The sequence below is a fragment of the Gossypium hirsutum genome, chromosome D12 (genome assembly GCF_007990345.1).
Source record: "Gossypium hirsutum isolate 1008001.06 chromosome D12, Gossypium_hirsutum_v2.1, whole genome shotgun sequence".
Taxonomy (NCBI): domain Eukaryota; kingdom Viridiplantae; phylum Streptophyta; class Magnoliopsida; order Malvales; family Malvaceae; genus Gossypium; species Gossypium hirsutum.
In genome coordinates this window covers 49,308,639-49,322,810 of record NC_053448.1, presented here as the reverse complement: position 1 = coordinate 49,322,810, position 14,172 = coordinate 49,308,639, and the positions used below count along the sequence as shown (strand labels likewise).

At 32.9% G+C, this 14,172-nt stretch overlaps 1 protein-coding gene across 1 annotated transcript; it reads right to left on the bottom strand.

Moving 5' to 3' along the window:
• Positions 1-5,564: 5,564 nt before the first annotated feature.
• LOC107946314 (protein POLLEN DEFECTIVE IN GUIDANCE 1) lies at positions 5,565-13,008 on the bottom strand. Its single transcript, XM_016880579.2, has 11 exons — positions 12,348-13,008; positions 11,178-11,329; positions 10,747-10,850; positions 9,920-10,008; positions 9,663-9,736; positions 8,412-8,562; positions 8,154-8,321; positions 7,088-7,185; positions 6,850-6,972; positions 6,539-6,607; positions 5,565-6,266 (listed from the first exon to the last, which is right to left on the bottom strand). Exons 1-11 carry the CDS (start codon positions 12,949-12,951, stop codon positions 6,066-6,068), a joined length of 1,833 nt encoding a protein of 610 aa, XP_016736068.2. The 5' UTR covers positions 12,952-13,008; the 3' UTR covers positions 5,565-6,065.
• Positions 13,009-14,172: the final 1,164 nt, after the last annotated feature.

Below are 14,172 nucleotides of genomic sequence, written 5' to 3'. Positions count from 1 at the left end.
CTTTTTTGTCAAGAGTTTCTTCCCTTTTTCCTTACTTCCATTTCTTTCTCATCATCCTCACTATCCTTCTATTTTCTTTTAATCTTTTTCAGTTTCATCTACCTATTTCTCGCTTCTAAAGTGATGAACATGCTCTCTAGGAACTCTATTTCCTCTTTTCTCTTCATTGTTTATTGAAATTTCCAAGAATTTCGGGTGAAATAGTGAGATTTCTTGGTAAGGGACTAAATTGCATAAAAAGCAAAACTCTTCTCCTATTTATATTGGTGTTGGACGATTGAAGCATGGAGAAATGGAGAATTTTCTCCATTTTTATATCAAAATATCTTTAATAAAATATTATTAATTAATAAAACAATCTAAGTTTTAATGATTTCATTCCAGTGGCCATAATTTTTTTTTACTTTTTAATTTAATCCAATGGCCCAAATTTGTCCATATCCATGATATTTTCTTATAATTATCTTATTTAGGAAATAACTATTTTACCCTTGTACTTTTTCTACAATTCCATCATTTTCATGACATATTTTTGGTAAAATTTTCAATTTAATCCTTCTCATTTCTTTATTTGTTCAATTTGGTCCTTATTCATCCATTTTCCTTATTGTATAGACCCTTTCACCCTTAAGATTCTGCACTATTAGGCCTTCAACTTTTTTATATTTATACTTTAACCTCTCACATTTTAAATATTTATAACCACTAAACTTTTCATATTTTACGATTTAATCCCTAACTCAAATTAATATTTCACAACATACTTCTTGTTTCATTTTTCTCTAACACCCCTTATCATTTACTTTCTTTATATCTTATTTCACTAAAAATCTATCTTATATTATTTTCAACCAATGAGGTCTTGGGGATATTACATATTGAGTGACTGACATGTGACATATTTTGACTTTTGATTAAATTTGGATACCTCTCTATAATTAGGCCAAAATATTTTTTTTCTTTCTCTTCTCTCGCTTTTTTTTTTTGGAGGGATGGAAAAGCCTTTTCTGAAGCTGAACCCAAGACAACTGTGACATGTTGGATCCATTAAAAAATTCAATCAAAAGTTTTTAAAAAATTCATCAGTCACTCAATGGGCTAATGTCCCACGTTAGTAAGTCGTTGGTGAATTGACGAAAGTTTTAATGGCAATGACTACTTTGAACAATTATCTTAATTAGAATGACTAAATTGAGGAAAAAAATTTAGAGTGACCATGGGTGTAATTTTGTAACACCCCTAACTAGTATCCGTCGCCGGAACAGGGTTTAAGAGCATTACCAGGCTTTACTGATCAGACTCAAATATTTCATATTACTTTACATTCATATCAGAGATTAGTCATAAATTTATCATATTGTCTCTTATATGAGCCCTCGAGGCCCAAAACATACATTAGAAACAAGTCGAGACTAAATCAAAAACTCAGAGAATTTTTCGCGAAATTTCAAAATTTTCCAAGGTGCAAGGGGCACATGCCCGTGTGGCTCACCCAGCCAAGTGACACACCCGTGTTTTAGGCCGTGTGATATTTGAAGTAGGGCACACGACCGTGTCCCTAGCCCGTGTAACTCTCTGACTTGCAATACATTTAAGTGCAGGGGTGACACGGCCAAGCCACACGCCTGTGTGCCAAGCCGTGAGATCAATTTTGAGCATTCTGTTTTAAATTTTAAGATACAGGGGACACATGGCCAGAACACACGCCTATGTGCTAGGCCGTGTGCCACACACGGCTGAGACACATGCCCGTGTCTCTACCTATGTGGACAAAATAAGGCCATTTCCAAGCCTTATTCTTCACCCAATTTTACATTCCACCTATATAAACATTTAAACACATTCAAGAGCCAATTCAAGACATTTAAACCTAGCCAAATTCAAGTCTTATGCATGACATATTAATACCTATGATCAAATGTCCAACTTACCAAGATAGCCTAATACTTATAAACATGTTTTACCAAATACTCTATCACAAACTAATATCCAATATACTTATATGATTTTCCTCATTCAACTCTTTAAACATACTCATCAAGCATATCAAAACTATTTACATATCAAAACATGTCATTTAATAGGCATTCCAATGGCTAATTTCAACCAACATTAAATTGCCATTAATGGTAACATTTAACCTATACATGCCATTATTACTAAAATTAGTTTACTATTTATATATATACCAAAAAGTTTGTGAGATAGTGTGATGTAGCTCCGACCAGCTTCCAACCTTTACGAGCCTCCGAGTACTATAAAGCAGAGGAAATAAGACAGAGTAAGCAGTTAATGCTTAGTAAGTTCGTATAACGGGAAATTAACTTACCATTCATTTACTTATATAATAAACATGCATAATACATACAAAGCAATTTGACAATTAGCTTAACACATATAACCTCAACAAACATGTTAGTCATGTATTTCATGTGAATAACAAGAATAAGGATAAGCTCATCAGGTATCGAGTTTCCAAGTATTTCATGCATATACAGATAATAGTTTCATTTTGATTTCACATGTTCTCATGTCAAAATTTTACCCGTTGAATCATTTGAAATCTCGAATGATACTTGGGTAGTACACCTGAAGTGTACAATACTATAAATTCGTCAATTCATATTCGGGAATGCTTTTATGAGCACTTAAACAGAAAGCTCTCTTTCAAGCACTATAACGGGAAGCTCACAAAGAGTCTATAATGGGTAGCTCCAAAGAGCAATTAACGGGTAACGCCGGATAGCCATATAACGGGAAGTTCAAGCGAGCACTAACAGGAAGCTCACAAAGAGCCTTTAATCGGGAAGCTCACGAAGAGTTATATAACGGGACGCTCATAAGAGCTGCGGTGTGCCCATAAGACATGTAGGGTCACAACTGATCGAGATGCTCTGAAGAGCATTTAACGAGAAGCTCGCAAGAACACTATAACGAGAAGCTTGAAAGGGCTTGTAACGGGACGTTCTTTCGAGCTACAATATGTTCGCAACATATGCAGAGGCACTGCCATTTCGGGAAATAGAACCCTGTATCAATCGAATCTAATAATCCAAACAGGACTTATTTATTTATCAGGGATTTTCAGTTATGAGATCAATTACATACACATATATGACATTTACACAATTTACATATTCAACACTCAATATAAGCTTATAAATATTACACAATTAAGGTACACGAACTTACCTTAACAATTGTTCGTGACTTGTAAACTACTAATCCGATACTTTTTCTTTTCCACGATCTAACTTCATTTTTGATCTATTAGGATCTATACGAGTAAATTTAACATCAATTTAATACAATTTACATTCAATTCAATCCAAGTCACATCTTAGGCAAAATTACCATTTTGCCCCTATACTTTTAATTAATGACGATTTCATCCTTAGGCTCGAAAAATGAAATTCATGCAATTTAAATAATTATTCCAAGCCTAGATATTTTCATATATATATATCAATAGCAGCGCATGAATTCCATGAAATTTCAAAATTTTCCATGAATTCAGCAACTTTTCAATTTAATCCCTCAATCATGATTTCATCCAAAATCCTTTAATAAAATACCTTTAAATATCCATCAACATATCAATTTCATCATCTAATAACTAAAATAATATAAACTTATCAATGGTATCTTCCAAAACTTTCAAAAAAATCAAAAACTAATGAAATGGTTAGTTGGACCTAATTGTAAAAGTCCCAAAACATAAAAATTTCAAGGAAAGAGCAAGAATTAAACTTACATGAAGAAAATATTGAAAAACCAGTTTAAACCCTCTTCAATGAATGTTTTAGAACTGAAAAATGATGATGAAAATGTCTAGAATTTCAATTTCCCTTTTATTTCACTTAAATTTGGCAAAATTTACAATTTTGCCCTTATTTCTATGCTTATGCCGCCTCAGCCATCCCATGTGGGTCCAATTCCCTTTTAGTCCTCCTTTATTTACTATTTAGGCTATTTAATTACTATTTCTTTAATTAGCAAGCTTTGCACCTTTTTCAATTTAGTCCTTTTTAATTAATTAACTACCAAAATGTTAAAATTTTCTAACAAAACTTTAATACTACCTTAATGACACTCGTAAATATTTATAAAAATATTTACGGCTCGGTTTATAGGACTGAGATCTCGATACCTCTTTTCTACATCACTTAACCTAATAAAACCTTATAATACACAAATTACTAATTCAAAAATATTTTAAAAATCACATTTGGCTCATAAATATTAAATAATAAAAATTTACGAGCTTATTTTTCGGATTTGGTGGTCTCGAACCACTATTTCTGACATCACTAAAAATTAGACTGTTACAAATTTACCCCTAAATTTATTGATTTTTTAGAATTATAACCAATTTGATATAATATATAAATATTTGAGAGTTAAATTTGTAATTATGTAAATCAAAAGGGCCACGTCAGCCTTCCACTAAAGGTTTAATGGCAAAATGATCAAAAATTAAAATTTGAAAATATTAATGGCTAAATTGAATTTTTTTATAGTTGAATGACAAATAAAAAATACTCTCATAACTAAGTTGATTATTCATAAGATTTACTTTGCTTCTAAAAAGGGACTAAACTATAACTTATGACATTCGACTTAATGTCTAAAAGGTAAAATACATAGTTAGTTATTAAACTTTCATAAATTTCATTTTGGGCATTGAAAATAAAAAAAATTACATCTTGGCCACTTTTGTTAACAACAGTTTTCATTTTAATCATCTGCCGTTAATTTGATGTTATGCAATGTTATTTTACACTCATTTTAGTCACCTAACTTTTGTAGGTTTTCATGATACTTATACCTTTTTTTAGAACTAATTTTATTATATTTTTTAAAAAATCTGAATATTTACAAAGAATTGAGTTATTCAACTACTGAGATAAAACTATAGTTTTTCTTTTTTTATGAGAAAAAACTAAAATTAATTCTAAAAAAAATGAAATTAAAGAGACAAAATGATTTTTCCCTGTAGAAACATAAGTTCTCTTTTTTATTGAAAAATAAAATTTATTTAAAAAAATAAAATGACTTTTCGTATAAAAAACTAAAAATCTTCTATAAAAACTTAGGTAATCTTTTGTAAAATTCCAGGTGTTCTCCTTTGTTGAGAATAATTAAAACTAATTCTAGAAAACATAAAAAGTTAAAAAGATAAAACAAGTGATAAAAATAAAAGCCTACTAAAATTGGATAGATCATTGGTAACCAAAATGCAATTTTTTTTTTTTATATTTTCGATATCTAAAATCAAAACTTATAAAAATTCCCTTTATCTAAATTGACGGCTCGAATCTTAGTCCGAGGCAAATGGGGACGTTAGGCAGTTTTAGGTTTGGTTATTTCTATTTTTAAGTATCATTTTCATCTTACATTTTTTTTTCAGAATTTATGTTTTCTTTCGATTTGAGTGTTGGAGTTAATTAGATTAGTTTTAGATTTTGCGAACTAAATCATCATTTTAACATACTTTTCAAGTTTAGATATTTTTAATTTAGTTCTTTTTTTCAATATTTAAACTTTTGTAAGTTCATATATAATTCAACTTAAAATTTTATTTTATTAACTGGACTTTAAACAGTCAACTACAAAGTGGAAACGTGGCACTAGTTAGAAGATTAGGGCCAACAAGGCATTAGGAGCCAAAAATTAGTTAAAACTATACAAATAATTTTTATTTCTATTTTCACCATCCCCTTCCTCACTACACACAAAAAAAAAAAAAAGAAGAAGAAGAAGAAGCAATGTAAATGCAAGAAATGCAGCAGCAGCATAAGATTAAAGAGGAGTTGGAATACTTAAACCTTCAATCATATCAAAAGACTAACTCCCTGAACCCAGCAACTGAACATCTTCTCTACAAAAGAATCAGTATACTCGTCGGTAGTCAGATCGCGATATCATATGCTATGTCCTGCTACCACTCTCATTCTGAAACCTCCATCTTCTTGTTGCATTTATTATATGATTGATTGATAAGTGCTGAACCCAAAACAACCATATGCATGCAACAGGTAACGGGCCACCATTTTTGAATCAAATCAATCGAGATGATGTTTCCTTTTACGACACCTACTGACATACCAGGTTGCATGTTTTTGTAGTCCCATACCGATCATCACTTTTAAGCTTGTGAGCATGATATAGGTCATGGAAATCAATACAAGGATCCGAAAGAATCTCCATGCCAGAGGACTGCAGGGAAGGTGAGCTGCATACACCGGAGTCAACACTCGAATTACCTTAAAAACACCAAAAAAACACAAAACAATAAGTAATTCGTAATATGGTTAGCTGGTGAATATCTGTCAGGTTTTCCCTTAATATTTGAAAAATTGGGCTCTACTTTCAAACGTTATTATGCCATCAGAGTGTGTTTAGGGAAGAATATGTAATCATGGAGAAACCTTTTCATTTAACATTAAAACGAGAAGAAAAAAGAACTGCAAAAGAAAAGCCATACGAGAAAACAATGTAAAGATAAACAACTGAACAAAACATAACAGGCACTTACCACGCAAGCTGGTGCAAGAGGTACAAAAGTGAGATTTTTCTTGCAATCTTCAGTTTGTATATTCAAGGTCTGAAAATGTTGACATTGATTAACTTTAAAATTTTATTAATACAAGATTGTTAAAGCAACTAAAGAATGATCTTTTTCTTTTACTTTTTTCCTTCTTTTATAAATAAAGAAGCTAATCTACAGAAAGAAAAATGGAAGAAGACAAGTATGACAGACGAAATTATATACGAGGGCAGTTTTAGTTGCCAAAATGACAGTTTCAGGGGAAATGATCAGCAGACATTAGCTACAGAAGCGCGTACCTGCTTGCATAAATCTTCGAGAAACTCGGAGTATGCAATGGGTTTTATATCATTGAATTTGGCTAGGAATGAATGCTTTATGATATCAATTAACATTTCACAAACAAAAACCACAAACGCGTTCTGCAGAATTCAGTTCATACATGACATATGAGCAAACTATAGAAAATTCTCTAAAGTATTCTGATAAGAAAATATCTTAAAACATAAAGTACCATGATTTTATACAGTGACTTACAAATAGAAAACTTTCAAACCAAGGACCTTCTGCTTCCAAAATATTTTGAGCTAAAACGAATAAGAGACATGCTGAAATGTGGAATCTCTCTACCGAGTCTGAGAGGTAAAATAATTCAATAGTTTATATTTGAAAAAAAAGATAAAACCACAGCAATTAGCCATACCACAAAAAGGAAACATTGTTATTTTGGTATCAACAAAAAGGAAACATGGAAACGAAATGATATATGTGTGTGTGTGTGTGTGTGCGCACGCACATGTATTTTAATAGTTCAAGTTTGTTGTTACATACTAACTGATACAGGTATACGACGTGTGCATTCTGCAGTTACTTCTTGTGCTTTCTAACTGATATTTCAATCAGCTTGGCAGCTCAATATTTTCAAAAGATATGTGCATTTTCAAGCATACTCAATCACAATGGCCAGTAAGAAAAATCCTAACCATCATGTAAGATAGGTTTCAAGAATAAAGATTAAAATCGGTGAGGAGTCCATCGCCTTCCCCTGAAGTATTCATAAATACCTTCTAAAAACACTATCTCTCACAGGAAGGGAATAAGGCAGTTTGCAGCAACAAACAAGGTAGAACACAAGGAGTCAAAAAAAATATACCAAAAAAGGAAGAGAAGTCAACAATAAAATTGGATGGAAAGGATGGAAAGAGAATGAAAGGTATTGAAAAAGGGAAAGAAGAGAGTGTAAAGCGGTAAATTTCAACTAAGCTGCCAAAAAAGAATACATGTACTTTATAGAAAAATAAATATAAAAAAAGATACAGCCTAAAGCAAAGCAAGCCAAATATGACAACCATGATAGATATGAGATATTATCAGGTATATGGAACATTAAAGACCATGGCCATAACTTGGATTCTGGTTTCATAACTTTCAAAATGACTTTAATAGGAAACCATCTACAACATTTCCCATGAATCAAAAAAACATCATCATCTGACAAACATTACACTAGCTCCATTCATACTTTAAATTCCACAAGAATCCAAAACATCATCAATAACAACACACAATTACCATAAAAAGAAATGTGCAAAGGGCAACTCACCTGAGTATGCCAGACTGTGGATGTTATCCCTGCTAAAGCGCTTGAAGACATTGCTCTTTATCTCAGCAAAGTTATTGGATACCAACAAAGCAAATAGTGCATTATTATGAGCGACGATGCAAGTCGATAAAGTAATTGCCTGAGCTAATAAAATAAAAGAATGAAGAAGTAATAATAGTCAAGGAAACAAATAGAACAAGAATATTTATGAAGAGGGGAGAAAGTGAGATAGAGAACAGTGCTTGAGCATAAGGATATTTGAGAAAGCCATGGTCAATGCTTGGTCAGAAACAAATCTGCGAATCCAGAATCCCATGTTTTCCTGAGAGCAATTAGCTAGTCCTTCTGCAGAATTAAATAGCGTTTCTAACACATCTCCACCGAATCTTTGGCATAATTTATCGAATATCTGTATGTGGACACAAGAAATAATGTATAGAAAATTCAGCTAGATATTGTGAAAAGATATAGCTAATGGTGGTAGAATAAAATGAATACTAGAGGAACACGTGCTAGTTATAAAATACAAAATGAATGAAACCCTAGATACCACCTAACAATCATAAAAATCCCCCCACCCTCCCAAAAAAAAAACGAAAATAAAAAGAAAAAAGAAACTCTAAAAGACTTTCTAATCTTACTTTAGAAAACCTTCATATGACTCTTTGAAAATAACATACTAGTAATTATTTTACTGTGATGAAAATAAACAACAAATTCCAAAAGCATAGAATTTATTTAAGCAGCATACTAAGCAAACTTTGAATCCATGACCTTAATCTCTTTCCTTTGAGATATTCTTCTATACTTCTCCCTCAGAAAAGAAATGTTCCAACTCCCAACTTTAAATAGTTTGATTAACAGCATGGAAGAATATAAGAAATAAGCAATTGTGCAGACAAATTTCAATTATGGAGCTTAATGATTAAAAGGCTGGGAGCTAAAATTTCTCATTTTTCAATATATGAAACAAGCAATATTTAATTCTCAACAAGTAGCACTTGTTAGTGTCTCCTGAAGTTAGAAAAACCAAAGTGGACTCCAATTATAAACACCACCACAGTCCAATAGTGTAAACACCTCTAATAGCACTTGTTGAGTTTGTTTGATTCTAGCATTACTAGACTGTGAGATCTGAAAATTCTATTACTAACAAAGAAAGTCTGCTTGAAGAAGTTCTTTTGCACCCTGTTGATGATGAAATTCAATTAAAAATCTTAGGAGAGAAATTCCAAAAGCTTTTCCCATATGTTTCCACTTTTTTCCCTCTCTGCTTTTATGCAAAATTTTAACCTATAAGTGGAAGAAAAGAACTCCCCCCCCCCCAAAAAAAATTTCTAACCAACATATTCATCAAAGTCAGCCCCTAAATCCATTAAGTACCGAAATCTCAGACAGTTCATTGCTTGGTTTATTGTAACCTCTGGTCTGTGCCCTTAAATGCATATCCTAAACCCCTCAAAGTAATTTAAAAATAAGTAAAAATCAGGTTCGGCTGTTCATTCTCACCTCCCACACATTGTAAACCACATAGAGTTTGATTGTTCCTTGACCGCGAATCATGTGATATATCAGGCTGATATCTGGGAAGCCAAAACTAAAAATTAGAAAAGAACACCGCTTAATAAATCAGTACCACTGGTTCAACTCTTGGTCCACTTGTGGAAGAGCACTAATTATGCCTCAAAGTCTTAAGAAGCAGCAATAACACAATATGTTAATGATTTTATATTACAAACATGCAAGCAGTGATAGGGCAGATATACCTGTTCGACCCAAGACAATGACTCCACAGGCCAGAACAAGAAAGCAGCCAAAATCACACAGTTCTGCTGCAGAAGGCCATTTGAACTGCCTGCCACAAACATGGTTAGGTTATTTTGCAATCATTACAAGTTACAATAACTGCGCTATGTTCCAAAATAGAATTAAACACCCTAATTTCACCACCTTTCTCTTTTTTCTTTTTTCTTTTTTTTTGGGGGGGGGGGACGGGGGTCATTTAAATTTATTTCTGCCTACCATTAAAAAAAACACCCTGAAAATTTTCAGGTTTCCAATTTTAGCACCTACTATCACAATACTACACTTTGGGCTACACAATGTCCAGAAATCACAAGCCAGAATCTACACTGATATCTGCTGAAGCATAATTATTATTTGAATAAAGTGGTTTTCTCAACAAAATAAAAAGAATAATCAGGAAAAGTAAGAGGAAGTATTAAATATATGCATGGATCAGAGTTCTAATAACCCAATTAAGAAAAAAAAAAGAATGATTATGAGGACTGTCTTTAAGAAAAGCGAAGCTTTCAAATTAAAGGATGAGTCATAATTTAAGGGAATAGTTATACTCTTTCAAGCATGAGCAGAAAAGAGAAAATGCAGAACTGTATGACACAATTTTGGTACAGGAATGGGGAATCCAAATCATTTTAAATGAGTAACGAGGTGTAGTAAGATTAATCAACCAACCCAATAATGCTCATCTATTTGCATATATTTCAGTTGTACATTTCCATGCATGCATTTCCAACAAATCATATGTAGCAAAAGTATGTATGTGCATATACATCTTAAAATGATAGCTAACCTTGTAGTCAGGAGCCTCCAAAACGTAATCAGAACCCTTGTTGGCATGATAGTTAACAAGGACAGAAATGAATCGAAGCAGATGAAGAATCCAACAGATATTAGCTGAAATAATGTTACTACACTTGAGAATGTTTCAAAAAGTAAAGCTACCAGAACATAAATTGAAGATTAAGCAATCGACCAGTAGTACACCATTATTTCAGCGTTCTAAAAAATAGAGTAGACATTTATTTTCAATTCACGCAATTCAATCTTATTTAAGTAATCAAATGGGGTAAAATTTAAATCAAAGAAAGACTGAATAAGAAGTGTAAGGAAACTTACTATCCATAAAGATACAGGTAGAAAATTAACAACAAAACCCATCTATTTGTTTTCTCCATTTTCTTTTATCTCTATTAAAATTCAAAAAAGGAGAGCTAAGATTACCACTTCACATCTCCATGGCAAGCGGAAGATGGTGTCATATACTCTTTCTCGTTCTTTCTCACTACCAAGTGTTGTAGTGTTCCGCAATGAATTTCCATAATGCATTTCGTCCAAAAAATATTTTAATGGCGATTTATCCACAGTATAAAGATCTGACAAGCCAAGGACCAAAACAAGAGTAGATCTTAAACTTACATTTCCACAACATATAACTGAAAGAAACCACAGAATGTATTTATAGAAATATATAATTGTCAGTTTCCCTAATTTTTCCCCAAGAAACCTAACTCAAGGTCAGAATCCTCAGTTAATAAAAAAAGAGGACATCTTTCTAAGGAAAGTTCCACAAAGAATTTAGACTGTATGTCAGCATTCATAACTTTCTGGATCCAACATCAGGAGCATCGCTCAGAGAATCAAAAGATAAGGAGATATAAAAATATGATAGTCAACCATTCAACAACCGGTACATGCTTCTGCCAGCACCTTTAGGCTCCCTTTGAATCAAAGAGACAAAGACAAAAAACAGGGGTTGCAACTTACAACAAAAGAAAAGCAAAGGCTTTTTTTTACAGCATGCCAAACTCTACCTATAATGCATGCATAAGTAGCATTCTCTTTCATGTTTTGCAGAATTATGATTGCGACCATTTTGATAACATACATTAATACAAGTGAGCCTCAATCAGAAACTACTTCAGGTCTGCTGCATGATTTCCTCCGTTTGACTCAACTATGGTTTGTGAAGAGGTTTGATGGACATCAGACCAGGAGCTCTAAAAAGCTCTTTAACTCATTGAACCGCTTTAATGAGTTACATTTGTTTCTCCAAAAGATTACAATTTGTGCTCCATAGCAATCTCTTTTCTCAGTCTCTACAACATCAACCAAGACCATTTTAATAACTGCTAATGCTGATATATGATTGACACTCTACCATCACCCACCATCATTTATAAAATTATAATAACTGTTTTATTGAATTGGGCAGGAAGTAATGATTAAAACCATCTTTGCGCAGCTTATCAGGAAAAAAAATCTTCTTTGAACAGTTTATTTATACTTGTTTCTTAGTTACGTTTCTATTATGTTCCATACACCAAAATAGATTCTCGTCAATTTCGAAACCAAAGGAACTCATAAAAGAATGGAATTGCGAAAAAAACTCACAGTTAGGATCCTCTGCCATGACCCGTTTCCAATCCAGCGACTCAGATGTTTTCAGCCTATTCACCACATTCCCATTGGCCATTGACTGAGGCGCCACTGGCGGAAACGGCTCCTTCGAACTACTCACCTCAACAACACTCTCGTCCGCCCTTGCTGCCACGGTCTCCATATCATCCCCTCCGCCAGCGACCACTCCATTTACATTCCTCTGCCTCAATTCTCCAAAACCACAGACATTCTGGCACACGCTCTCCTCCAGAACCACGACGCTCCCGCCACCAACGTAACTGATCCTGTTAACGTTTCCATTGTCTCTGCTCCCATAGTTCTCCGATTTCGACTCAGCCAAGACGCTGCCGCCACTGCTCCCGCGCTGTTTGTCGACCAGATCTTCCGCGATAATCGGGAGGTCAGTCGTAGAATCCTTTCTCTTCTTATGTTTCTTCTTCTTGCGATTATGGCGGGAGGGATTACCGCCGTTTTGGGATTGGAATGGATCTGAACTCGATTGGTAAATTAAAGATGGGCCTCCTCCTTCTAAATATTTATTCTTGCTTAAAATCTCGAAAGAGAGCTTTCGACTACCTGACGATCTCAACGCCATGGTTAGTCGTTACACAAAAAGCACCTGAGGGAAATCCAGAACTAATAATAATTATAATAAAATTGATATAAAATTTATACTCAAGATTTCAAAATTAGATTCGGATGATTTGTTTTGGGCCAAATTGGAGCTAAGTGGGTTGTTACCGGAAATTCGAAGTTTACAGAAATGTGTTCCATCATTTTATGGACAAATCTCAAAATTAGACATAAAATTTAATCTGGTTTGCAATTTGATACATAATTTATTTTGATATAATTATACATATAAAATTTTGATTGTGGTTCAAATATATATATTAAACTTTAATTTTGATTCAACCACACGCATTTGAATAAATAAATATATCAATTTATTTTTATATTAGATAAATATAATTATTCGTGCATACAGTATATAAACAAAAAATGATATGATACACACATTAGACTCTAAACTTGACAACTTTTCTCAGTTTTGGTCGTGACACTTTGAGATTATGTCACATTATCACCTAAATATTTTAGAAAAAAATTATATTTTTTTATGTGATGATGTGGCACAATCTTAGAGCACCACATCATCACATGGACCAAAACTAGAGAAAATGTCAAGTTTAAGGACTAATGTGAACCAATAAAAAATTTAGGGATCAAATTGAAAAAAATACTAAATTTAAGGACTAACTGTTATCTTATCCCTTTCAGTTTTTCAACATCTCACGTGCTATTGGTGCAAGTGACAACCTTGGAGAAATCACCTTCTACACATAATTTCTTTTAACAAACTATCGGTTCTATTGGGGTTATTTTTTCGGTGGTTGGAGGAATTTTGGGTAACAAAATAATTTTTAATCATGAGCAGCTAGAGTAGAGTAGATTCTCTAGTTAGCAGCTAACTTTGTCGTTCAATCCATTTAATGTTACAGCACGTCTTTGGACTGACTGCCGTGTACACAAACTTCACTTTGTAATATGTGTATATTTTTCATTTACCTAAATAGATTGTTTCCTCAATTTAATGCTCGAGGGTAAGAAATTATTGTAGCACTTCAAAATAAACACGCATACCCTAAAAGGGATCTTTATGCTCCATAATTTAGTCTAATTAAATCCAAAACCTTGAGTCGTGTCATTACCATAGTATGTTTGCCATAAATGTTCATATGCACTATTAACAAAAAAAATTAATCTCGAACAATTATGCTTCCAAACAAACCTGTCAACACCTTTGAAGAGTTAG

Bases quoted from the DNA above. Each gene is read 5' to 3' on its own strand.
- LOC107946314 (XM_016880579.2), bottom strand. From the start codon at position 12,951: ATGGCGTTGAGATCGTCAGGTAGTCGAAAGCTCTCTTTCGAGATTTTA. The intron at 10,851-11,177 runs GTAATCTTAGCT...ACATTATTTCAG, and splicing joins TGCCATGGAGATGTGAAGTG to CTAATATCTGTTGGATTCTT. The intron at 10,009-10,746 runs GTTAGCTATCAT...TGTTTGTGGCAG, and splicing joins TGGAGGCTCCTGACTACAAG to GCAGTTCAAATGGCCTTCTG.